Source organism: Meleagris gallopavo, chromosome 4 (genome assembly GCF_905368555.1).
Source record: "Meleagris gallopavo chromosome 4, MGAL_WU_HG_1.1, whole genome shotgun sequence".
NCBI classification, from domain to species: Eukaryota; Metazoa; Chordata; class Aves; order Galliformes; family Phasianidae; genus Meleagris; species Meleagris gallopavo.
This window is the reverse complement of record NC_139407.1, coordinates 40,862,831-40,889,134: the sequence shown is the minus strand read 5'-3', so window position 1 is coordinate 40,889,134 and position 26,304 is coordinate 40,862,831. Positions and strand designations below refer to the sequence as shown.

At 38.8% G+C, this 26,304-nt stretch overlaps 3 protein-coding genes across 8 annotated transcripts; 2 read left to right on the top strand and 1 right to left on the bottom strand.

The window, feature by feature from the left end:
- The first annotated feature begins 173 nt into the window (after window positions 1–173).
- CCDC110 (coiled-coil domain containing 110) lies at window positions 174–9,064 on the top strand. Of its 3 annotated transcripts, XM_085223016.1 has the most exons (7): window positions 174–587; window positions 860–912; window positions 2,715–2,780; window positions 3,309–3,431; window positions 4,123–4,398; window positions 4,888–6,124; window positions 7,802–9,064. In XM_085223016.1, exons 1-7 carry the CDS (start codon window positions 521–523, stop codon window positions 8,017–8,019), a joined length of 2,040 nt encoding a protein of 679 aa, XP_085079142.1. In that variant the 5' UTR covers window positions 174–520; the 3' UTR covers window positions 8,020–9,064. The 3 variants fall into 3 exon arrangements, with proteins under 3 accessions (XP_085079142.1, XP_085079140.1, XP_085079141.1); XM_085223014.1 differs by lacking the exon at window positions 2,715–2,780; XM_085223015.1 differs by lacking the exons at window positions 860–912; window positions 2,715–2,780.
- Window positions 9,065–9,080: 16 nt separating this feature from the next.
- Window positions 9,081–26,266, bottom strand: CFAP96 (cilia and flagella associated protein 96). Of its 4 annotated transcripts, none has more exons than XM_010710053.4 (8): window positions 26,003–26,266; window positions 15,209–15,387; window positions 13,918–14,137; window positions 13,438–13,575; window positions 13,276–13,351; window positions 12,403–12,582; window positions 10,378–10,550; window positions 9,081–9,232 (listed from the first exon to the last, which is right to left on the bottom strand). In XM_010710053.4, exons 2-8 carry the CDS (start codon window positions 15,303–15,305, stop codon window positions 9,184–9,186), a joined length of 933 nt encoding a protein of 310 aa, XP_010708355.1. In that variant the 5' UTR covers window positions 15,306–15,387; window positions 26,003–26,266; the 3' UTR covers window positions 9,081–9,183. The 4 variants fall into 4 exon arrangements, with proteins under 4 accessions (XP_010708355.1, XP_010708356.1, XP_085079145.1 ...); XM_010710054.4 differs by lacking the exon at window positions 26,003–26,266 and adding an exon at window positions 16,203–16,360; XM_085223019.1 differs by lacking the exon at window positions 26,003–26,266 and adding an exon at window positions 16,237–16,336.
- Window positions 18,877–26,009, top strand: LOC100548696 (radial spoke head protein 6 homolog A-like). Its single transcript, XM_003205772.5, has 7 exons — window positions 18,877–19,118; window positions 19,252–19,601; window positions 20,080–20,308; window positions 21,911–22,663; window positions 23,433–23,574; window positions 24,357–24,474; window positions 25,618–26,009. The coding sequence occupies exons 1-7, from the start codon at window positions 18,972–18,974 to the stop codon at window positions 25,874–25,876; spliced, it is 1,998 nt and encodes a 665-aa protein (XP_003205820.2). The 5' UTR covers window positions 18,877–18,971; the 3' UTR covers window positions 25,877–26,009.
- Window positions 26,267–26,304: the final 38 nt, after the last annotated feature.

Here is a 26,304-nt window from a genome sequence, read left to right as displayed (position 1 = left end):
TATCAACTACATCTGCCAGCAGGTGCTCTAACAAACCAAGGTTCCCCCGTGTACGTGGCCTCACAGCTGCTTTATGAATAGCAGCCATGTCTAACAAGCTGTGTCCAACCTTGCATGCTTGTGCATCTGAGTCGTTTAATTATACGAGCATTTCTTCCTTGACTGCTCTCGTGAATACAGTGAACGTTTTCTTTACCAGAAAACATGGCACCAAGGATGCCGAGCACCTGAGGAGCGGGCCCTCCTGTGACGGCGCTCGGCTGCGGTGGCTGCGGCAGGGCCCTTGGCGCTGGCACGGCGGCAGCACAGAGGAGGCCGGCTGAAGGCCCGGTTGCCGCGGCGGGACGTGCGTCACCGCGAGTGTGACGACACCGCCACGCACCCGCACGCCGCTCTGCTTCAGCGCCGCGAGGGGACCGGCAAGCAGCCCCGGCCCTCCTCCTTCTGAGGCGGTGGATGGTGTGGGCCAGCGTAGCCTCCCGCGAGAAGAAAATCTGCGCGGCCACGACCGAGCGCTGGAATGCTGGGCTGGCCGCGGGGCGGGGCGGGCCGGCCATCACACGGGGAAGTGCCGCGGCACCATCGCGGTACGTGCTCTGCCACGGGCGCTTCGCCGCTTTCAAAGGGGAACTTTTCAGCTGGAGCTTGCACCTCCTCAGGGGGTCTCCAGACATTGATGCGTTATCCTGACTTGACCCGGAGCTCAGAACACCAAGAAAATACGCTGTTAGGTCCTTCCTCAACTTCCACAACGCTTGGGCTTTCTCCTTTCCATTGTGGATGTCCAATTAGATATGAAACAGCTCTAGCTGAGAGCTTCAGGCACTGCTAACTGTAGAAATGTCATTTGTGTTTGCAGGTAATCACACAATAGAAGCAGAAGATCTGATTCAACTGCAAACAGCACTGGAAGTAAGCTGATTGATTCTGTCTGCAGACAGGAGTATGACGACTTGGCACAAAGAGCCACAGTTAGCATGAGTCCCACATGGCACAACTAATTAAGCATGTGCCTGTTGGCATGGCCAAACCACTGCAGGCAGACTGGCCTGTCCCAGGCTGGAAGCTGGAGCAGTAGGAACCACTGAGCTAAGGGGCCTTACTTCACAGGAGCTGCTTACAGGGTTATTTTATATAAAGCTAGTCTCCTTTACATTGCTCTTTATGTGTGAATCTGGTTGACATATTCATGAATATAAGTAAAGTGAATGATTGTTTCTATTCATTTAAAACTGGAGCTGTCCAGATATTTTTCAGTAAGAAATTTGCTGAAATATTTTGAAATGGACAGCTTACTTTCAAACTACAATTTATATTTGAATACTAATTAGCAAAGCATGTTGGTTCCGCTTTTAATACAATATATTTTAATAACTTAGACATAGAATTTACAGTACTCTGTACCTAATACATACTTTATATACCCACCTATACTCTATACATAGTATCTCTATACACTCTTGCCAACCGTTGCCTGGGCTGTATCAAGATGATCAGCATGATCAGCAGGTCGAGGGAGGCAATTTTGCTCTCTACTTTGCTCTCTTGAGACCCCAGCTGGAGTACTGTATCCAGTTCTGGGGCCCACCCACAAGAAGGACATGGAGCTCTTGGAGCAGGTCCAGAGAAGAGCCACAAAAACATATGGAGGGCTGGAGCAGTTCCCCCTGTGAGCACAGGCTGAGAGAGTTATGGTTCTTCAGTCTGGAGAAGAGAAGGCTTCAAGGGGAGCTTGTAACAGCCTTCCAGTACCTGAAGAGGGCCTACAGGAAAGCTGTGGAGGGATTATTTTTAAGGGCATGTAGCAACAGGATGAGGGGAAATGACTTTAAACTGAAGGAGGGTAGATTTAGACTGTGTATTAGGAAGAAATTCTTTACTGTAAGGATGGTGAGACACTGGAACAGGTTGCCCAGTGAGGTTGTGGGTGTGCCCTGGAGGCATTCAAAACCTGGAGGCTGGATGGGGCTTTGAGCATCCTGGTCTACTGGGAGGTGTTCCTCCCTCTGTAGGAGGGGGTGTTGGAACTAGATGATTTAAAGGTTCCTTCCAGCCCAAACTGTTCTGTGATTCTATACCTGCCTATTTTCTTCTTTTGGGGAAATCTTCTTCCAAAGTAAAACACATAGTGAACTGCACATTTTGCTACATGCCCATGTTCATTCCTTTAGCTGAAATTTTTACTGAGTTTCTGAATTCCTGTGCCCTAAGTATGATTAATTCAGTAAAACATTCTTTGATCCATGTAAAAGATATGCAATATTTATTGTAAAGCACTTTTAAATCAATAGAGCTTAGTGAAGATTTAGTGCTGTTAACGTGGAATACTAGGGCTTCCCTTTACTAATTCCCAGAGGCAGTCCAACTTTCTTATGTTGTCCAACCAGCACACCACAATTTAAACCAAAAGGATGATCTTTGGAATTGAAGTATTGGAGTAAAATTCAAACATAAGCATATTTGGCCTCATGGTAAAAACTATGGGCAAAAGTAATGCCAGATGTGCCGGAGTTTTCAGTGGCGTGAGCAACTATCCATGAAGAACAGTGCTGAAATCCTTCCAGTATTGCAAATAAGTTTCTAAATGGCTATTGAGTGGTAAGAGGATCTGGATGAAAATGATGTTAGTAAATAAACATGAGTTAAACAGAAAATATTTTGATTCATTAAAAAAAAAAAATTACCAGTTTTCTGATATTGTTTCTACATTTTAGATTCTTCAACAACAGCTGGAATCATTTCAGACATTTCAGAAACAGACTTTGGAGAATGCTAATATGGTAAAAAACTACACAAATTCTCTTAAGTGTAAATGCCAGAATGCCAACTCCTGCATTTTTAGATATTGCCATAAGTATTTTAGGTTATTATGTACGTTAAATATACATTAAAACTATTAAACTATTAAAAATATTAAACTATTAGAAGCTGAAGGACTAGATCTAACTTACACTATTGTAACCTCAAGGAAACTATTGTTTCAAAAAAGTTTCAATTCCACATGATGTTAGTCATTAGACATCAGAACCTGCTCCAATGCTGCAAACTGCCATTTCTCGCAAAATGCTATGCCACCCTTTGAGGAGCATTTTCTGCCATCACTTTATCTGATTCATTATATAAAAGCTAAAGACCTGATGCGGAAAGGATGTTTAGCATTATGCTTTGCTTGTTATACACAGTTCCCTGTTCCTACACTCCATTTCGATTCACTCTGTCCTTTGCAGGAGATAACTTCCTGATTAACAATGTGTTTTGGAAAGTGAAATACTTACACATGTAAGTTTTCTATAAACAATCTTTTTCAGGTACAGTCTGAAATCAGTGACATACTAAATAAAAATATATTTGAAATGAAAACCCCAGTACATACTTCAGCCAAGATTATGATGACTGCACACATCACTTTTACAGCAAATAACGCATCGCTGGTATGTTAACAGTTTTTACCTACAAACACATTATTCTTTAGATGGATTTTGACTTTAATTTTTTTTTTTTTTTTTTAATAACCCAATGGGTATTCTGAGTACAAAAAATAACAAGTGTTTTCTTCCTGAGAAGCCATAAATATGCATACCGTTCCCTTCCACTCACTTTGATTAAGTTCCATTTCTTTTTTGCACAGACAAAATAGTAACTTGATCTTCCCCAAATTCACTTGGATTATTTTCACTGGATATGGAATGCAATACAAAGCATATAGTGAGACAGGACAGAGCCAAGGAGGGGACAGAAATGAAGAAGGGGAATAAAACTTACTTTTTCTGCATCTATTTAGTGTAACTCCAGTTTGTCCTTAATTTGTGCTGACTAGGATGACAAAAACAAAGACAAACTATAATCTCCTAAGTTCATCCCTCCTATGCTTGAAATATAGTCAATTTAAGACACTCAGTATGTTATGCTTGCTCCAAAACCCAATACTGAATTAAATGAAGCTGATTGAAATTGCTAACATTTTAAAAGCTAAATGGCATTGGCAGAGACAAAATTTGTGCAAGTCTTGATTGAGAAGTGGCTTTTTTAGCAGCTCAGATGTCTTATACTTCCATTATTACATTTCATAATTCTTACAGTATGATTTTTTTTTGTACATTTGTTTTTAATTTTGTGAGGTAGCCTATGGAATATCCTGAATTGTCTTCTAAAAGAGAAGTTCACCACGACCAACAATCCAGTTCTGAAGAGCATGTGGAAGTAAACTGCAGTGCTAGAAATGTGGTCAGTGATATACAAATTTCACATAGGATTTCACTGAAAACTGAAAAGGTTGAAGATTCAGAAAATCTAATTGGAAACAAAAAGATACATAAAATAAACAACGAGTTTACATGTGGACATTTGGTATCTGGCACTGATTCAGAGACAGAAAGGTCGGATGCTGCTCAGGAGAAGGTAATTTTTAGTAAATCTAAACTTCCTATGCATTTACCTGAATACAGGAAAGAAATTTGTAAAATAGATGATAATTATGCTACCAAGTTGCTGAAACAAGAGTTTTGGAAGTCAGCCAGTACTAATTCAGATTTGTTAGCACAAAATACAGAAAAATCAGCCTTTTTTTTACAGAGAAAAATTAAATAACTTAAAAGACAGTGCAAAAATTGTGACTTCTTTCGATGAATCACATATTGCTTCAGCTCTACTTAATGAAAATTGCCTACATTTTGATCAAGAATTTTATAGAGATTCTGAGTATGGCAGTGTATGGGCCCCTCCTACAATAGCATGCAATGAAAAAGCAGAATCTGAGAGCAGAAATGTACTTGAATTTAAAAGCAGTTGTAGTGGAGATAACAGATGCCAGGTAGGTTCATTTTCCAAAATGGTGAAAGATAAGTTACTAATGGTTGATCAAAAGAACAACTATCTGTTTTTAACCAGATGCTGCTGAGGCTACGAGATCAGAAGTTCAGTGAAAACAAAGCAGCCCCTGAATATGATGGAGAAATTGAAGCATTGCATAAGCCTCTGAAAAACTCTGAGCATCTGCAAAAAAGAATACGTTATCTTCAGAATGAAAATCTACATCTCATGAACAAGGTAAAACCTCTTGCTGAGACTGTACAGTCTTGGAAAGAAAAAATATCGAAATATGATGTGAAAATTAAGGATTTCACTAAAGAAAAGAGGAGTATGCAAACTCAGTTGGTTAAATCACCAGAAGGCAATGAGGAATGTGTTAAGGAAGTAAAGAACCTGATAAGAAAGTGTAAAGAACTCCAGAACCAGAAAATAATCCTTGAAAAGAAAAAGAATCAACACCACAATGGAAACAAAGACACAATACAGGCACTACATGATTTTCAAATTAGGAACAAAAAATTAGAAGGAAAGATGACTGCTGGTACTTGCGAAAAAGGGAGGCTCAATGCAATGCTAGGGTCCTTGAAACACAAATGCTCCAATTCACAAGAAACAAATAAAAAACTTGGTCAGCTTACAGAAGAAAAGAACTCCCTAGAGCCCCTAGAGCAAGAACTTGAAGGAAAGCAGAGTGAAATAAAACAAATGAGAGAAAAAGAAATTGCAACAAGATCTGAATTGGAGACTCATCTTCAATTAATGCAAACATTTGCAGAGAAAAAAATTAATCTTGAAATGACTCTGCAGGAATGTTCTAATACTAAACAGATGCTGCTGAAGGACATTGAGGAAGTCCAGTCAGATGAAGCGTATACAGAAAAGAAACTCATGACTGAACCCAGAAATGCAAAAGCAGATATTGATCTCTTAAAATATAACCTGACCACTGCAAACACAGAATACAAGAGGTTATCAACAGTAATAACAGACATCACAGAGGAAAATCAGCTACTTAAGAGAGAACTGAATGAATATAGACAATACGCTTCCAAATATGAAAATGATATTAGAAAACTGTCTAAAGAATGCTTACTATTAGAAAATCAACTGTGGACTATTGAAAATGAGAGAGATGTAGCACAGCTTGAATTCCACCGTTTGCATAAGGATTATGTTTATCTCCGAGGTCAAGCTACAGCTTTAGCATGGGCACAAAAGAAACCCAATTCCAGTTCTGGCAGCATGCAAAATAACTGTTATTCTGAATATTCCACTAGAACTTGTAAAGAAATTCCTTTGGATTGCCTTTCACAAGGTATGACTTTCAATTCATAGTAGCTTACTATCTTTGTTTTGTTTATCTTTTTGTTTAAATCATTTCCAGTCTTTTCAGTATATTTTTTGTAATGTACTCAAACTGTCTGCTCCTATTGATACTTCGCTGCATTTTACTGATTAAGAAGAGCAGATCCTTACACAACATAAGTATATATTAATGTGATGAAACTATGACGGTTGACAGGAGATTGAATTCTGTCCCAAATATTTCAGACTCAGAAGGGAATCTTAGCAACCTTTTAGCTGAGCAGTTTAGTACATGCCACATTTCACAGGTTATTTTACAAAAGTCCTAAATAAAATTTAACCCACATTAACCTGTCCTTTAGATGACTTCTAATTCTGATTTATGTGTAATTAGTACAAGCTACTTTTACCTTTTTACTGTTTCTCTGACTTAGAAAGCTTATTAACTGAAACATGAATTTCAACATTTTCAGTGTAAATGTGTTCTGAGAACACAGTCATAGTTACAAAAAGCACAAAAATTAACCTCTGCTAATTAGACACTGCACAAAGACTGATTTTCTCAGCCACAGGACCATAAGGAAGAAGAATTTCTCAAAAACACTGCATATAACGTTCTATGAAGTTGTCTGTATGTAGTGTCCCTACCATGGTATTTCCTTTTATTCTGCTACATTTTTTTTTAGTACTTACTAAACAAATCTGTTAAAGTAAAGCCATGTAATTAGTTATTGGTGTTTCCAGAACAGCCTTAGAGGTAATTACTTATCTTATATTTCCTCCTAATACAACCACTGGTATATGAGTCCCTAGCCAGTAAAAGGCACAATGTCTTTAGAGATTGTTACTATATGAAAGTAATCTATTTCTTCCTATTTCTTCAATAATTAAAAAAAAAAAAAAAAGATTGTAACAAAGAAACAGTTGTTTGTCTGGTTTTAATACAGCACACTAAATGTAGAGTGCATTTTTGTACCTGTACAGATACAGATTAGAATATTAGATTAAAGATCTTAGTCTACCTCTTAATGATTTTTCCTGTAAAAATCTTTTAAAGTACAAAATATTTTGTTGCTTTGATTTTTTGGTTTTTACTGGAGATAGACAAAAATTATATGCTATAATTTTGCATAGCATGCTCAGACTCACTAACAGCAATCAAATGGTAATGGTAAATACTTATGCTGCTGAGTAGATGGATGGTCAGGCATTTAATTGCATTTGACACAGAAAGTTGTGCAAGATTGTAAATATTAAGTTGTGCTCAGAATCTATTATAAAGGTGACTGGATATATTTTTTATATAAGGGAAGTTGTTATATGAAAATAATATAATGTCTAATGTCTTCCCTGTTTGAAATTTAAGAAAGTTCTAAAGTCCACTATCATGGTAAAATGCACTGACAGGAAGTCAGGGGACACATTTATTATTTGCATTAAACAGTATGCTGAGGGCCTACCCAGAAATGGGCATCAGCTTTCTCAGTGCACACAGTTTCTAATGGGGTCTTAATAGGGGAAGCAATTGCTTCCCATAATGACCACACAAACTTAGTCTACATTCATTAAAAAATTCTTAAACAAGCTAGGTTGTTGTTGTGTTTGGGTTCTTTTTGTTGTTGTTCTGTTTTTTGTTTTGTTTTAGTAAAGTGCCATAAATTTTAATCTTATTTCCCCATTTTGCTAGGGAATGAAAAGATAACTAAAATACAGAAGAAAATACAACAGGAAGAACTGAAGAGGTGGAAGGAAAAGCAAGGAAAGGAAAATAAAAAATTTAGAGCAGTCTTCATCAGCTGCACTACATCAGAACAGCAGTTAGAAGGAAGTACTGTGCAGTCCAATCTGTCTAGGAGGGCTAAATCTGCAGAGTTCATAAGTGAACAGCATAACATATTGTCCTGATAACCTGTACAAAGACACCTAAAGCCAGTGCCAATACCATTATCTAATACAGTGTGTTAAAAGAAAAAAAAAAAAAAGGAATTCTGTTACAGGTCTTCGGATAAAGAAAACATCAAAATTATTGTACAAATTACAGTACAGTATTTTAAAATATTGTGTCCTCTTGATTTAAAAGCATGGGGTTTTATACCTTAATAAATGCTGGAAGTCCTGGTCAACAACTGTTTTATTTTCTTCAGTGTTAGGAAATGTGAGACCTAGTCTAGAATTTACAAGTCTAGAATTAATAAGGAAAAACAAACAAACAAACAAAACCTTATCTTGAGGACAGCAGTAAGTATCCTTAAAGAATAAAGATCTACACATTTTCAAAAAATAGCTTAGAAATATAAATGCTGAGAGGTATTTACACGAACAAATTTCTTGGACCACATGTAAAAAAACCTTATAAAAGTTAGGATCCGAGTTCCATCCTAGAAGAAGCTAATTTGAAAGATTATGTTTGTTAAGATACTTGCATGTACACAGAGGTAACAGAGCTTCTCTCGGAGAACATAGCAGCAGTTAGAGTTTTCAGGAAACAGAGGATGAATGTTAAACAGATGATGGTAATTAGAGATAACTTCCTTTATAACAGGCTGACAATGGTCATTCTGAGAATGTCATAACTGAAAGTCTTCAAGACAGTTCTTACACAAAGTACTGTTGAAATAAACTACAAATTGTAATACTACTAAAGGGAAACAATTATCTTAGTTTCACTGTGAGCAGACTTATTTGGCTAATACATACACTGGCAGTCTTTGAAAGATGTGCATTTTTTTCCACTGCAATACTTTGTGAATTTGAACCTAAATTACTCAATAGGAAGTATGCTCTGTAAAAATACATTTCAAAACTCAAGTGAAGCAATACGATGAAAAATTATTCAGCCATGGACCTACTGAATACATTATATTACTTATTGTAGCTTCACAACCAAGTATGTATGTATATATGTCTGTATGTGTGAAAAAAACACATACATATGCATTTTCAATAATTAAGCAAACCGGATTGCCTTATGTACTTGAATTCCACTTTTATTTGCTCTGAATGCCGATTAGCAACTGTGCTGTGCTGTTAAGAGTCTTAGAAGTGTACCCTTCATTTCACCATTTTTACCTAATAAGATGTAGCATATGCAGTCTTGTAGTTCTTTACATTTATTGATCTGAAATGTAAATGAAGAGAAACTTATTAGATTTTGTTTTAGAATAACACTCTTCAGAATAGGAAAGTTTTTGTAAAAATGAAAAACTGTTACACCCATTCCTGTAATTAGATTTAATGACTTTAATCCATGACATCTAATTGATTTATACAGAACTCTGTGTCAGAGCAAGAATTTGTGCTCACAAATCCAATTTAGAATTACAGTCAAAATACCAGAAGATAAGATTTCCACTGGAAAGTACATAAAAATTGTAATCCAGTGGGGAAAAGCTGACAATTTGAAAAGTATCTCACCACATATGAGCTATAACATTCATACTTCTAATAAATGCTGTTCAAAATTCTCATCCCACTGAACCTAGGAATAATGAAGCAAAAATCAAAATGTCCTTTAAAATTGTTAGGAGATAAATGGTAGCAGACAATTTGAGAAGTGGTTTGAATTTCTGTCTGTGGAATTTCAGATGTGATGTTTTTCTCTCTACAAATATTTGCAATGAGTCCATCATAACCGTTTCTGTGAGCATATGGTGATACTCCACACTCACCCATTCCTTCTCAATTTTAAAACTTATTTCATGTGGTTTGGCCCTGTCAGAGCACATTGAAACTTTAAACAATTCTTACAATTTAAAAGTGATTAAGCAAATTCAGGTACGCAGTGAAGTAAATAGAACAGTCACACATGGACTAAAAAGATGTGTTTCTTGAACTTCACATATGATACATAACAGACAATCACAAATGTGAAACGTTCTTCTAAGATTGATTTCCAAATTTTAATCAGATATTTCTAAAATCTTTCATGTTGCTCACAGAGTATGCAGAAAAAATCATATATCTCTGCTTAGCTGTTCTGCATGCAATCTTAGAAATCCCATTTGAAACTGAAGCTTTAAATAACTAAAGAACATGGTCATCTGTTTGAATTACAATAAGGCCAAACAGAAAGTTATTTAAAAATAACTGTTTGAAAAAACTTCACCCAAATTTACAGAAGTACGGGAATAAATTTTGAAAGCAAGCTTCCTTTTATTTCTTATCTTTTTGTTAACAATTCCTTCAATTATTCTGTTAGTAAGCAACTATGCTAAGGAATGTTGGTAGACAGCACACATGAAATATGAACTTAAAGTGGCTTACCTTATGACATTTTGAGTGATTATACTTGTAACAGGTCTGCTTTTTGGTCCAGGAGGAGGATGAAAAATCTTTCGTTCTTTACTGGATGAGACAGCCATAGTTTTTTTGATTACATAAGGGTCAGCAGAATGGCTTGGATAAGGATCAAATGTGCCTCCTTTCATGCCCCCTGACTGCAAAAAAAAAATAATTTTCAAAGTGCCAATCTACAGAATAGCTGGATTTTATTACAATATTTTTCATGCAAAAGCAGAGAATACTGAATAGCAGACTGCATTATATTCTATTTAAAAACAACAACAACAAGAAACCAAAATTCCTTAAACTTGCAATGGAAATCTTAGGGAAAATTTTAGTGATTAATTAGATGGTTTAAAATATTCTTTGTAAGTCTGGATTTTGAGTGAAGGATTTTAAAAACATGATAGAAAAAGTAAAACCATAACTCACTGAAGTGACCTATGATGTGGTTAAAAAAAAAAAAAAAAAAGAGAATTCCTATGACACTATTAGTTCACTAGTAAACCTCCATATTCAGTGTAGGTATAGGAATACAACACAGGCTTTTCCTGTAACAGTAAATCCACCAGAACTATAACAATGGCAATTTCTAGTTAAAAAGCATGCAGAAACCTTATTAATTCTTTGCAAGCCTCTAGAACAGCTAATCTCCACAGTCTGTTGAGACTGCTTTCCTTAAAATGCAACAGTAAGCAATTCAATCAGCAGTAAAGCAAATTTTCCAATGAGGATTTGTATAGCAAAGAGGGAGTTTGAGAAGTACATCATTTATATCTTGAATGGCAGCATGCAGTGTTGCAGGCCAGCAACCAGTGTTGCTGGTGACCCAGGAACAGGGTCACCAGCATCATCAGTGAGAAGGTGTACAGCTGTTTTTGCAGCAGTCTTTTCAGAACACTAAAGGATCTCAGCTGCTTCATCTGTGAGACTGAACACCCAGCATAATTCTTCATGTGTAAGCATTCTCGCAGTCCTTTTCTGAACAGTTACATTTTCACTGCTATCATCTTATTCCTCAGATGAATTAGTATCGGTCAAATAAGTCAGTGGTGAAGGACAGAATAATCATAAAATTAGCAGAACATTATATTAAGTGGCTGACAGTGGAACACCAAAATGAAGAAAAGTGACAAATTAAGAGGTATTCTTGTACTACGTATTTGGAGTCAGCTGAAGGAGACATTTATGCGTCAATATTTTAAGAACGTTTCAAACTAAAAATTTAGCCTAAGGTGAATTCCATAAACTTAGTATTTAATCTCAGAAAAAACTTTTATATTAAAAATAAATGTTTTATGGAATGTAAAAATATCCATCTGGATTTTAAGAAGTAACATAAAGCAACTGAAACAAATGAATTACGTTCCTTGACATTAACATCAAGCTTCATTTCTTCATTACTTAGGTCCCCTAAGTGCTTCCCCCATGCATTTATTCCCATCCACCACCTCCTTTTTTCCCAAATACTGAAGAATTAGAAAAATCTAAAGCTGACTCCAGATTTGTGTCTGCTGCTTACTCCCAAGATAACTCCTATAGCCTTTCGCTGAGCAGGAGCCTTAATCTCACATTTTCTGCTCCTTCCAGCTCTCCATTCCCGTGACACCGCTAAGAATTTTGTTTTAGATGCCTATACAGGTTCAAAAATGCCATGAGAAATTGATAGAGTCCAAAATAAAAAAGCATTTTGTTTTGCTACTGTAATCCTTTCTTGCTGTTGTTTATTGTAAAACATTCATTCCACTTTGTGCATACTTCATGGCCTATCCAGCCAATTAACTGTATGTTAACAGCACTACGCAAATTGTAAAGACTTTCTAGGTTACTTGAAACTGCTGATCAGGGAGCGTTGGCTCAAACAAAATAAACTGCACAATATTTTTTCTATTTTTAACAGTACGAAACGTTGGTTTCTACCTTACGTACTGTAAGCAAAGTTTTAATTCAAAACATCTGCATATTTATCCAGTTTATATTGTTTCTGTAGCTTTAAGATAAACTAACCTTCTTAGCAGGGGAACTTGGTTTGAAAGGTGGTGCAATTCGCTTCTCTGGAGGTGGTTTCTTCACAGGTGGCAAAGGTTTGTCGTTAAAATAGGGATTCATGTCAAAATACTCCGGGGGGTATATTTTTGTCTGGAAAGGCCCTCCTTTAACCAAACGCTTGTGTTCCTCTCGTGCTTTCTGTAAAATAAATAAATTCAGAGGAAGAACCTTGAGCTTTTCAACTTCATTTCATTCTCCTAACCAAAACACTGAAAACATTCAAATTCATTCATGAAAAAACGTTCACTCTGTCTTCTTTGTTCAAGGTATTTAAATAGCCACCAAGTATAATGGTTAGACTCTGAGTTTTCTAATCTTATTCCAACCATAGACCAATTTAGCAATTTCTCACTACATATAATGAAAATATATAAGAAAACTAAATTCAGAAATTCGGTGCAAGATATGAGCTTTCCTCAAATTATGAGCTTGTATGATAAGAATACACTCTTTTTTGTTTCAGTTTGGTTTTTTTGTAAGGCATCTAGGGTAATACAATCTCATTTCTGACAACAACACAGAAGAATTATTATTGTTCTTGCTATTCACATTGTTTGGTAATTATTGCAATTGTTGCTTAAGTGCTCCACATTAAAAAAATTAAGGTCAAATCTTGATTACTGGAACTTTTATGGGATACTTTTTGTTGTCTTAAAAAAAATAAAATAAGTAAATCTTCATTTTTACACATAGTGATTTGTCTTCCTCCTTCCATCATCCAATAAATGAATATTGTGATTCTGAGCTGAAAAAAACACCACAATGAACAAGAAGTTCATGAAAATTCTAATAATCATGATTAGTACATAATAGAGATTTTATCTTTTTTACCTTTGCAATTATTTTTTCTAATTCATAGCCATCCGCTTCATGTGGATATTGCTCACCTATGGTAAGATTTGCATAACTGTAAAAAGAGAATGAACTAGTTAGATGATCAAAACTCAAAAAGCATTTAATAAAGGACTGCAAGAAGTAATGTTGTGAAGTTACCCAAAACCAGTTCCTTTTTTTCCTGGACTAGTATAAAAATTCTTTCCAGGAGGAATGTATCTTTCTCTGGCTTTCAGTTGTGCACTGAAGTATGCAAATGGACCTCCTATGGTTCCATAATAGCTGCCTAGTCCACATCTAAAAAGAGCAAATTAACACATTAATTGGATCTTTGTAAATATTTCAGGCTCTCCATATTTATTGTGCTAAAATGTTAGTATGTAGAAAACCCAAACAAGTATCATCTCAAGAGGTAAAAATCAATCCATACTGGATCCACTGTGCATGGAATTACAGGAATTCTGTGTACAGTGTTATGGACACAAAAGAAACAAGATGGAAGTAGAGATGAAGCTCTGAGGAATCTTATTATCAATAGGCCTAGATTGTTTCAATTTTGCACCAGCAAAGTAAAGTAATATTAGTACAGACTGATTCACAAACAGATATACAGAGAAATAGGCTAAACAGAACACTTACGGCAATTTATCTCCATTACTGGGAAGGAAAGCTTTGCCCAAATTTTTCTTTGATTCTGCCAATCTATAACGTCTCCTTAGTTGAACAGGGTTTGAGTAGGCTTCACCACTGAAAATCCTCTTAAACTGGGGGTCAAAATAACCTGCCTGAAGAGCTGACATTGTTTTGCTCCCCTCAGATAGCATCTGTCTGTTCTTGCTCGCAGTTTCATTAAAAGGGCCTTTAAAAAAGTAAGAATGGTAAAAAAAAAAAAAAAACATTCAAAGTTAGTGCTTCTCTTAGATTGCATTAAAGAACTAAGGTCTGGATCCAAATGGCTGGGTGGCACAAAGAACATCCTGCAGAGCATTTCACTTGTAAATCAAACATATATATTGTATGATTTATATCATACAATATACATTGTGTGTAAAAGACAATACTATGAGAAGGTATTCACAGCACAGTTTTCATTTTCAATGCCTGCATTTGCTTTAGAGGCAACAGAGAATGATCAGTTACTCCAGACTACAATTCAGAGCTAGAACTGATGCCTACTTATAAACTATGAGTAATGCATGAGGGGAGCATCCGTTTCACTCTCCAATTACAGACCAGATCGACCAGCTTCAATGTCTCCCACTGGGTTTTAGCACCCAGCAGCTTACTGTGGTGGAAGCAATGAGCTAGCGAGTCAGCCAGGGTTCTGACAAAACATCACAGCAAACACACCTGTACTGAGAGGATTCATTTGCATTTTTCACTTCCAAGTAACTACTGAGGGTCAGCTTTGCCATCTTACCTACTACAACAATTTACTTACGTGTTCTTTCAGCAGGCTTTCTCTTTCTGAGAATTACATTAGCATTATTTTTAATTTAGAGTTGTAATTTATGTTTAGAGGTTTTTTGTGTGGTTTTTTTTTTCTGTTCTGTTCTCATTCCTGTACATGAGATTCCCCAAAAAGACAAGAAAAGGAGAATGTTTTCCAAAAAAAGGCGGGACACATATAACACTATTATTTTACACAAGCACAGGAAAATACTCACAACTTACAGGTAAATTATATTAAGCATAAAGTTATACATTAATTTTGTAGTGATTTTATTATGCATACTTATTTTACTGGGTTTTTTGTTTCTTTGATATATATGCCATTATGCCAAGCATTCATATCTAAGCAAAGAATATGTATGAAAAAACAGTTGCCTCTGATAAAATGAAATAATAGAAAATAATGATTCTGAAAAAAAAGGTGGATACTAAAAGGAATCCCTATTTTTACATGGTGATTAAAATTAAATATACTTACGCATATAATGTGATACATATTTATCTCCAATGGTAACATAGCTCATTTCACTGAAGAGGCCAATCCTCTCCATATCACTTTTTCCTTCTGCAGGCATGGCTGGGTGACAGTGTACCACTCTAAAAGGTAGAAGTATCTCTGCTTATGTGTTTTACTGTAACTCCATAAACAGTCAACCCCTATAAACAAACAAACAAAGTTTATTTAGGTAAAATTCAAGAAGTTTTGATTAAAAATATCAGCATTAACATAATCTGAGGAAACTCATCTGCAACATGATTGACAGTTTTAGTGCTTAAAGGACAAACAGACAATGTGGAATTTGGACACCATTTTACTTTATTTCTAAAACAAATTCAGAACATGGATGGAGAAAAAAAAGTAAGAGGCATTTTTAGTAGAACCGGTGCAACTCACTGAATTTATGTGGGTTGGGTCAACATTTTCTAGCAGTTATCTTCAAGTACTGGGATTAGGAGTTTGGGTAGTATTAACACATAGCAAGATGCCAGCAGCCTCCTTCTTCAGCTTGGGGGTATCTCTAGCAGTGGATTTCAATTAACAGTATGGAAGGAAACTGCATGGATAAGTCAGAGATAAAACACAGAAGAAGAATTTTGGAAGCCCTCTAACAGCAGCCCAACAACTGGTTACTGTGAATATTTCCAATTTCTTCTTGATTTCAGTGCAAATCATTTATAGTGAACGTTCATTTTTCCTTAATGCCCACTTCACTGAAGACCGACAGAAGGGAAACGCCTGGACAAGAAGTCTAAGGAACATAAGGACTCGAACAGAGAGCAGGATGGGCAGGAGACTGATTCCCAGACTGAAACACAGCAGAATAAAACAAAGATCGTCGGCCGGAAGACCAGCGGGAAGGCTCCGTACCGCCACCACACGAACCGCAGCGCTACGCAAAGCTCAGGGTGCCCACGCTAAGCAAGCCCGGCCCAAAGCACGTCCCACACCGCAGCGATGAGCGTCACCGTACCGCCGGGCCCCGCTGGGTACCGAGCGGCACCTACTCGCCGGAACCGGCGCCTGCAGTGCCCCGAGCCGCCCCAAGCGGCCGGCAGTGTCCTCCGCCCGCCCTCTGTTGGTAGCGGTTGCCTGGGAACGGCAGGCAGCCCTCTGTCTGCCTCCGCCTCCCCCCCCGCAGCCGTACCGCCCACCACGATCGCGGCTAGCAACCGCTGCCCTCGCTTCCTTTCAAATAACAGCGTGGTATTAACATCGTTAATAATGCATCAGGAGGCCTACTTTACTGAATTTAGGCGAGATTTGCTACTGCAATTGCACGTGATAACAAGGGACCGGACCGGACAGCATTAAGAAGCTCCCTTAGTCCCACGTTCTCGAAGCAATGTGGAATTCATGTAAGAAAGCCTATTTCAGGCTGTGGCCATTGAGCCACCTGTCGTAGGGAGGAGTACTGAAGGAGAGTGTCTGTAGCTCAACTGTAGTTCATTCAACATTTTAAAAGAACAGATCTTTACTAGAAATTGAATTTCGTATTTAATTCATTAATACAAGATAAACAAAAAGCCAGACTTCACCTTCACATCTCCAGGGCCCCTTCAGCCTTGACCATGATTTGCAAGCTGAAAATCTACTAATTTTCCAGCTTGCTCAGAAAGGTCCTACACCTCACTCAGCAGCAGTTCATAGAAACAAGCTGCACTGAAAACTGGAGCACTCAGGTTCTCAGTATGGAGTGGAATTCAGTTAAATCTGCCTTGCCCACTACACAGGAGCCTCCTCAGTAGTTACAGGTGCTACTTACCTGTATTATCAGGTGAAAGTGTTCAGGAAAGACACACGTGGGCCCTGAAACTGGGCTTTCCAATTCAATCAAAAAATGTTTGCTTAGAAATTAACAGAGCGCAGAAGGATTCCTGTGTATAATAGGAAGTTCCATTCTAATTCACTTGCCAGTGCAAGCAGCTTCACAACTTAACAATGAAACTGCATGGTTGCAACAAAGCAACCAAAAAGATTTCAGATTAAAAAAAAAAAAAACAAAAAAAGTGTTATTGAAAAAAAATGGCTTGAATTTGTAGCACAAGAGAAACCATTGATACAGCAAATGGAATACAAATCATTAGCGTGTATCCTTTGGAAACTGAAAATATTCATAGATACTTTAGTTACATTTCAGCTAATTAACACATGCTACTGATGGTTCACTAGAGTGAGATTCTGCAGTAATATTACATGCGTTCATTTGCTACTTTTCCACATCAATGAGAGATGATGACAGCACATCAATAAAACAGCACGTGGATGAAGTGAGGTACTCTTTATCCTGATACTGTAGTATACTTTATAACCTTTATGAAAGCAAAGGCAAAGTGGAAAGGCAAAAAGCAAAGGCATTATGGAACAGTGCAGGTGATCCTAGTATTCTCCTTTTTTTTTTTTTCCGCTAGAGGAAATGGAAAAAATGAAGTATTTATCCTCTCTTGGGCAGGTGCTTCACAGAACATCCATGTATACAGACAATTTTATACATTTTATAAACGTGAATTACTAAGTGTATGGGAACTGTTGAGTCAAAGCCTGAATCACTGGCTGATCACCTGAGGCAAGGATTGGGTCAGCCATAGGAGCACGGGTGAAGGGCTGCAACCTGGCTCCTCTTCTCTGAGACTCTATTTAAGGGCTGACTGCCACTGGGGAAGGATCTCTTCCTGGAGATTTTTCCTTTGGGAAGTTTTTTCTGTGTGAGCTAAGTCTTCGGATATGAGCAAGCATCCCTTCCTTGTTTACCTCTTTTTCCATTCCACCGCGTTAATCTTCCCAACTGTAACACTAAACAACAAATCAAGTTTTTCCTCCAGAGAAGAAATACGGGTAGAGCATCAGAAGTAACGCACGAGTAATTTGTAGTGCTGCAGCGCCCTCTGCAGCTGTTGGGTAAGCTCTGCAGGTGCGCCTGAAATGCAGGGAGCGCAGGCACGTTGCTTGCGAAGACCAGGTCAACAATGAAAACAGTGCACATTCAGACGCAGTAGAATTAGCATTTTTAGGGCACTGTTTCCCTTTCTGGAATCATAGGGACACGATGCGATATTTTTTTTAACTCTTCTGTCAGTATTATTATTATTCATTCTTATTTTGTTTAGAGCTGCTTTTCCCTGGATCTGCAAAGGCAAATTTTTAAAATGTTCACTGGGTTTTACAATGTGTTTTCATCCTAGAACAAAAAGCTTGATGCCATATAGCAATGGTATGATGTATCCCTCCTAGAATGCAGCAGATTAAATAGCGTTTTCTATTGCATGCAGTGAAGGTAAGGGAACACGGCGTGTTTCTTTTTAAAGGAAAAGTAAGCTTTGGAAGGTCTACTTTTTTGCTCTCAGCCGAAGCTGCAACAGGCACCACAAACGCTGCAGACACGGAGGCAGCGGGTCACGGAGAGAGGAAAGGAGCGGGGCCGGAGCCCCCTGCAGACAAACAGGCGCGAAGAGCAGCTCGGCCAGCTGCTGAACGGAGGGAACCGCCCGCCTAGCGGGAACGGCAGCAGGCGCAGAAGTCCTCCCTTTGTGCGGTTAACCGTTCGAAGGAGCTCCAGCGGTTTCATCGGCTCTCCCTCAGGGCTGCCGCCCCACAGTGCCGGCCGGCGTGGACAAACGTCAGTCCCCCGCCTAGAGCAGAGGCCAACGGCCGGCCCACCCCTTCCGGCAACGGCTGCCCTGGCAACGGCTGCCGCTACACCTCGGCGGTGAGCGAGGCTGAGGGGCTGCTGAGGCGTCTGGCCATGGCCGAGCCCGGCGGGGAGCCCGAGCAGAGCCTCCGGCTACCTCAGGGGGGCCCTGGGCGGCTGCCTTCTGAGGGCTCTGAATCCGGAGGAGAGTCTTACCGGCCTCAGCAGTTAGAACCGGGAGCAGCTTCCGAGTACCAGGAGGTATGGCCTAGGTCTGATCAGCCAGGATCAGGCACCTTACTAGGACCTCTACCTTGGGACTGCTGGCCAGGCTCATGCACCAGTACAAGTACATCATTCACTGACCCCAATGCAATATTTCTGTCACCCACAGGGAGCAGAAGAAACCTCTTACAAGCAACATGTGCCAGACATAAACTTCAGTCAGATATACACACTGGGACAAGACTCTCATCAGGCACAGGAGGTAAGCGTGTATCAGACATACCCGCTAGGAATGCAGGATCAAAGAGGTGCCTATCAGACATACGGCGGACATGATCGCTACCAAGCCTATGAACGTGAGCACGGACCTTATTTGCCACATGAACCAGGCTATGGACTGTATCAGCCAGGCTACGGTCCATATGATGATCAAACACCAGATCCTGAACACCGAATGCTGGCATGTCAGAATGCAAAAGCCTATTTACTGAAGAGCAGCGTAACATCTGGCCTGAACTTGTAAGTCTGAAAAAAACAAAATTGAAAGGGGAAGGAAGTAGGAGTGGAAATAAAAGAAGTGTTGATGAAAGGGCAAAGGGATATGTTAAGAAGGCAAAGGGTAGCAGAGGTTATAGAACAGGACAGTACATTACAAATGCAGTATCTCATCACTATGTTATACTTGTGTGTCCACCATCTTTCAGGAAAAAAAAAAAACCCAACAAGAATTATAGAGTACAAAGGGAAATTGATTTGAATGAGATTAGGTTTAAATTCTCCTGTAATTCCCGAGTAAGGTGTGGGATAAACAAAGAAATGGAAGACTGGACAATACAAACAGATTAGTTTCGAGTCTAATTTCCCACAATGCCCCATGACCCTTTTCATCTATTTTTTCTTTGAAACCCAAGTGATTAGTTTCTACTTTTAATATTAAAAATGTAATATTCTAAGTCTTTTGTATAGTAGACCAAACATATCTTCATTTATATGACAGATATGATCATCTTGTTAATGTGCTAACAAAAATCCTGGATGAACGGCCCACAGATCCAGTAGACATATTTGAGAACATTAGCAAGGATTTGAAGGCAGCTCAGTTTCAGAAAAAAATGGATACTCTTCGAGATGAACATGAGATTCTTCCATCGTTTGAATCTGCAGAAATGCGCAGAAGCTTGTTCCTCAAGTCAGATGGAGGAGATGAAGAACGAGAAGAAGAGCTAGTGAGTTATTATTAGAAAAAAATAGACACCAAATATACTGGAGAGATGGGTGGCAGGATGGTGGGAAGGGAAAGGGAAAAGGGGGGATGTTATGGTCTCTCATAGTATTGCTTCTCATGATCACATGAAATAATTGCACCCTTTTCACAGTCAAGCTGGTCCTATGTTTAGCTGTGAAGAAAACACAACTGGTTACTTAGTTGGGAATTTTGTTCCTGTAGTAAGTCTAACATCCTGAGCTTTTAAAATTATAGATGTTCTAGAGATGATGAATAGAAAGGGAAGTATCTCTCACATGCCAATTCAAACTGGAACATTCCATCCAAATTCTTTACCTAAAACTGACTTTTCTTTACTGAAGGTAACCATAATTCTGGGTTTATTCTAGTGCAGATTTAGAATTTTGCATACAGCTACTACTGTAAATTACAGAATAGAGAATTTGTGATTCTCCCAACTTCAACTATGGTTCCAGTCCTTCCTTCTCCAACTAGAAAAAATACATGGTTACAAGAAGAACTACTGATACAAAAAAGCCATTTCATTAAACAGGGAAATATTCAGTTTTCAATTGCTTACATACAGGTGTATGTGCAGCCAAAGAAAATCTAAGGGAAATCTTTTAATAACTAAGGGATGTTAAGATAACAAATGTGGGTTTTCATATGAAGTTATCACTATGTATTGAAATGAATTGCCACCACAGAATACACACCCTAACAACTGAATATACATTTTTGCACCTTTACCATAGCCTATTACTCATTTTACAGTAACAATATAAAAGAAAAAAATGGAGAAAAGTGCAATGTTCCAGAAAGGAATTTTGAATTTTTCATACTCTTGTCTATCTTGCTTTGACCTAAAAAATCTGTAAGAATGAGACAAGTTCCACGTGAAACTAGCATTACTTCCCCTAAATTCCCTTCCCTACTGTGTATAATTTACAATCTTTATCCACCTACTCCCATGAAATGATAGACTGATGAAAAACCAAATGTAAATTCTTAATCCTTGTTATTGGCCTAGTTCTGCATCCCACAAGCCAGCCAGAGCATTACTGACTTCAGTAAGAGCAGGGGCCAATATTTCATACTAGCCTTAAGAAATTCTCTCTTAATAATACAGGGAGCTTTATGACAAGGTATTAAAAAGGACAACATTAATTTCAGATAAACAGTGTTGACCTGGTGTCTAAATATATAAAATATGTTTTCTGTTCTCCCCAAATGCATTTTTCACAAACACGAGGAAAGACAGTAGTTTTGTTTCTGGTTATCAAGGCCTCTTATATAGTTAACATGCATAAGCAATGAAGTCTTCTTGAAGATCCTTTGTGAGAATTCTGACTCTCCTTATTTTGCAATAGTTAATAGTGAGTTTGAAATTTGAGATCTTGTATTCTAAGAGCTGGTGTTTATCTGTATTCTTTATCCTTATTGTGGCATTTTTAATTTTTCTAAATAGTGAAAGATGTAATAAAGGAATGCTTGCAAAGTACTTTGAGAGAGTGAAGTATGACTTTCAGTGGATATCTTGTTCAATCTTTCAAACAGATACTGCTATTATTCTTCAGCTCTAACTCATGATTTTGTTTACTAGGGAGGGACTCCTCTACCTAACATGATGGAAACAGCCTTTTATTTTGAACAGGGTGGAATTGGCTTGAGCAGAGATGAAACCTATCTCATATTTCTTGCCCTTAAAAAACTTGTTAGTGTTCAGCCAATCCAGACCTGTCGCTTCTGGGGCAGAATTCTGGGCCGGGAGAAGAACTATATTATAGCTGAAGTTCAGTACCGTGAGGGGGAAGAGGAGGAGGAAATAGAAGAGGAAGAGGTTATTGATGAAGGAGATAAAAGAATGGATTCAGTTGAAGATGAAGATGAGGAAAAAGAAAAAAATGAACCACCAAAGTCTACCTATAGGCCCCCACCTGTCATTCCAAAAGAAGAAAATGGAACTGGGGCTAATAAATATGTTTACTTTGTTTGTAATGAGCCAGGCGAATACTGGGTGAAGTTGCCTCCAGTGACACCAGCACAGATTGTCTGTGCCAGGAAAATCAAGAAGTTTTTCACTGGTAGACTTGATGCTCCCATTGTGAGCTTCCCTCCTTTCCCTGGAAATGAAGCCAATTACCTGCGTGCGCAGATAGCCCGGATCTCAGCAGGAACCCATGTCAGTCCCCTTGGATACTACCGGTTTGCAGAGGAAGAAGGAGATGAAGATGAGGAAGGGGGAGGAGGAAGAGATGACTATGAAGAAAACCCTGATTTTGAACCTCTTTCTGCATTTGAAATGGTGGAGTCTCTGTCTACGTGGGTACACCATGTACCAAGTATTTTAAAGCAGGTATGTGCTCACAAAGGTCACAATGACCTCAGATACCATTCATTCTGTAGAACTAGCTTCCTGTATTCTTGAGCTGCTGTTCACTCCGAATATAAGGACAATTTAGTATAAAAGCTTATGTCACGTAGTGGTGTTTCTTGTGCCTACTGTGTTTTTGAAGGGTTGAACTGGAAAAGAGCATACAGGTCTGCACAAGAAGGATGGAGATAGGTAGGAATTTGCACACACATTTCAGGAACTTTTTTGGACTCGAGCTCAGGTATAGAGGGAAAGCATGTTTTGTGCATCTTCTGTGCATCTTCACACTCTGCCTGACAAGGAAGAGGTGGATAATGTCAGCATGGCTGTAACAAATAAGGCCAGCAACAAGTTATTATCTCTTCACAAAATGAATATCGAAACAAATGCATGCTTTAGGATACAATCTCAGTAAGAACAGATTTTGTCTTTTTGCTGAAGTCCAGCACCTATCATCAGCATGGATTGTTAAAAGAATCAAATACAACAAAATAACAGAAAGCTGATAAGAGAAGTATGAGATTATTCTGAAATAGTTAGCAGGAATAAGGAATGAATGAGACAACAGTCTCATAAAGAGACAACAGTCTGCCTACAATATCTCAATTGTGGAATATATAGTCCTTCTTTTCTTCCTTCTTTTCTCCCCCACTCCCTCTTGTGTATGTGTGTCTGAATCACTTATTTAAGCTGTCTTATATTCTTTCACTGATTGCTGCATGTATTTATGATTCTTCTTTGTTGATGATAGGGTCGCTGTGTTTGGTTTAACCCTTTACAAAAAACAGAGGAAGAAGAAGGTGAAGAGGAGGAGGAGGAGAAGGATGAGGAGCCAGATGAACTACAGCAAGAAATAGGACCTCCTCTTCTCACTCCACTCTCTGAAGATGAAGGTATTCTTCAGGGAGTACAAAGTTTTTTATAGCAAGTCCCTGGAAATGCTAGCATTTAGGTAGTAAACATTTGAAGTGACAGGCCTCTGGTGCTTTGTGGAATGATGTAATTTGCCATTGTTCTTTTGCAAAATGAATCAAATGCAAAATGGTTACCAGTACCAACATTAAAACTGTAATCTCTGGGTCTTCTAGCTAACAGTCTTGCTGAGAATAAAGAAAAAATTCCTCAGACATGTCAGGCTACTCCAAGCTCAAGACAGCTTATATGTGAAATACATTCAGCTATCTTTCCATCATTTTTATAGACAAAAAAGCATGTGCACATGTAAATAAATGTGTACACACATATATAGATATATTAGTGAGAATGAATATTCTGTAGCATGTTAACTACAGCAAATCATGGCAATATGCAAACCTGAATATTAGATTATAGCAGTAGCAAATTATTTTCCTGCTCTCCATTCTTTGATCAGAGTAAAATACCTATTCAATTTATCCATCAGCATTAAACAGTCTTTGACAAAAGAAACAGCAGTGAGTACTACTGCATTTCAGGAGCGTGGTATTTTCTGTATGTGGCTGCTAGCATCTGTGTGATACCTTCCCATGCAAATGACCTGTCTAAATACAGTACCTATATTAATTGTGACTTAGATCGTCTAATGTGCGTCTTAATATAATATTGCTTGAATTCTGTGACAGCCTTGTTGCTCAGTCTTAAATGTAGTGGCTCTTAAGCCAATTTATTCACAGATTGTGTGTTTGACTGTCTCCAGGAATTCAAAAAATCCCTGCTTGGACAGCTTCACTTTCTCCAAAGCTGACCCCTCAATATGCTGTTGCAATCCTTCGGTCGAACCGATGGCCTGGCGCATATGCTTTCGCATGTGGCACGTGAGTAGTCAGTTGACATAGTTACAACACAAATTCTACATGCTGAACACATACATCTCTATTGAAGTCAAATCTGGTTTATCATTAATTTACTGAATGCATTGTAACTAATCGTGAGACTGGAAAATACAGCTTAATAGTAACAGTGTGTGTTCAAAAGCAAAAATGAAGAATCACTGGAAATGCTAGCATAAAGCAAATGAGTGTAAATGTTCAGTTAATATTTGGCTGCAGTCTTCAATTTAAAACCTGTGTTCTTGATTCTGCAATGCTTTTTACAAAAAAATCTTAAATCTGTAGTTCTTAGTTTCATTAGTTTCCACTATACACAGTACAGTTAACTAAGAGTGGGAACTTTTAAACAGGCACTGGAGTTGGAGAAATGGATCTATGTTACTAAAGTGAAGTGGGAGTCACGCTGCAAAATAGAGAAGTGACAGTATAGCATGCATTGTTTTAGCACTGGGAAATTTTTAAGTGAAAGGTATAGAATCACAGAATGATTTGGGTTGGAAGGGACCTCCAGAGATCACTCATTTCAAACTAACCTGCCCTGGGCAGGGATATCTTCCACTAGACTAGGTGCCCAAAGCCCTATCCAACCTGGCTTTGAACACCTCTTAGCATGGAACAGCCAGAGCCCCTCTGGGCAGCCTGTTCCAGTGCCTCACTGCCCTCAGAGTAAAGAATTTCTTCCTTAAATCTAAGTCTACTCTGCTTCAGTTAAAACAATTGTTCCTGATTGTATTGTTAGATGCCCTTGTAAAAAGGCTCTATCCATCTTTCTTATAAACCCCCTTTAAGTATTGAAAGGCCACAGCAAGGTCTCCCTGGAGCCTTCTCCAGTATGAACCACCTCAGCTCCCTCAGCCCTCCTCTGCAGATGTGTTCCAGCCCTCTCATCACAGCTATGAAATAGCTGTTCTCTGGACCTGCTTTAATAGGTCTGCATCTTTCAGAGCTGGATTAGTGAATTCATCAACAGATGTTTGTTAGAGATGGCTTTTTGTAAACATACCTCTTCCAGGGAACCTGCACCCCAGCGACTATGTGCACAGCAGAGTAAGGAAGCCTGAGAGTGAATTAGCACAGCTGATATTCTGCTGAGGGGAGGTTGTGTGATCTTTCACTTTTCTTTCTCAGGAAATTCGGCAATATCTACTTTGGCTGGGGGCACAAATACGATCTGGGAAACCATACACCTGCACTGCCTCCACTTGTGCAGCCTGAGTACCCTGATGGGCCGGAGATCAGGGAGGCCACAGACCCGACGGTGGAAGAGGAGCTGGCTTTCAAGGCTGCACAGGAACAAAAAGCTCTAGAAGGCATGGAAGGAGAGGAGGAGGAGGAAGAGGAGGAAGAATTTGAGGATGGTGAAGAGGAGGAGGAGGAGGATGATTAAAATATAGAGGGAAAAAATGCTTCAAAAATGTAAACGCTAGTTTAATAGGAGAATGATTAAAATATAGAGAAAAAATGTTTTAAACGTTACTTTATTAGTTTAATAAAGCAACTATAAGGTACTTACTGTTAAACGTTAGTGGAACGTACTTCTTTTTCTGATCTCTGCTCACTCCTCATCGCCGCCCCTTCGGTCACAGAAGGACGCCTAGTCTATAGGTGAAACCACACAACGCAGCCAGAGCGCACCTCGCAGCGCCGCACAGCTCCCAGGCCTGGGCCGGCACCATCGCTGCCGCAAAGCGCTCCACACGTCGTCCCGCCATCCGCACCTCGCCCCGCTTTCCCTTTCTCCCCTCCCGGCAGCTGTTGCCGAGCGGCGGCTCCGCCGAGGCGCCTGCGCAGCGCGGACCAATAGGAAGCGGCCGC

Coding starts and splice junctions, on each gene's coding strand:
- CFAP96 (XM_010710053.4), bottom strand. CDS start 15,305: ATGCCTGCAGAAGGAAAAAGTGATATGGAGAGGATTGGCCTCTTCAGT. Junction 12,583..13,275: donor TAGAAAAAATAATTGCAAAG/GTAAAAAAGATA, acceptor TTTATTTTACAG/AAAGCACGAGAGGAACACAA. Junction 9,233..10,377: donor ATCACTCAAAATGTCATAAG/GTAAGCCACTTT, acceptor TTTACATTTCAG/ATCAATAAATGTAAAGAACT.
- CCDC110 (XM_085223016.1), top strand. CDS start 521: ATGCTGGGCTGGCCGCGGGGCGGGGCGGGCCGGCCATCACACGGGGAA. Junction 2,781..3,308: donor CTTTGGAGAATGCTAATATG/GTAAAAAACTAC, acceptor AATCTTTTTCAG/GTACAGTCTGAAATCAGTGA. Junction 3,432..4,122: donor CAGCAAATAACGCATCGCTG/GTATGTTAACAG, acceptor TTTGTGAGGTAG/CCTATGGAATATCCTGAATT.
- LOC100548696 (XM_003205772.5), top strand. CDS start 18,972: ATGGCCGAGCCCGGCGGGGAGCCCGAGCAGAGCCTCCGGCTACCTCAG. Junction 19,119..19,251: donor CAGCTTCCGAGTACCAGGAG/GTATGGCCTAGG, acceptor TGTCACCCACAG/GGAGCAGAAGAAACCTCTTA. Junction 24,475..25,617: donor TATGCTTTCGCATGTGGCAC/GTGAGTAGTCAG, acceptor TTTCTTTCTCAG/GAAATTCGGCAATATCTACT.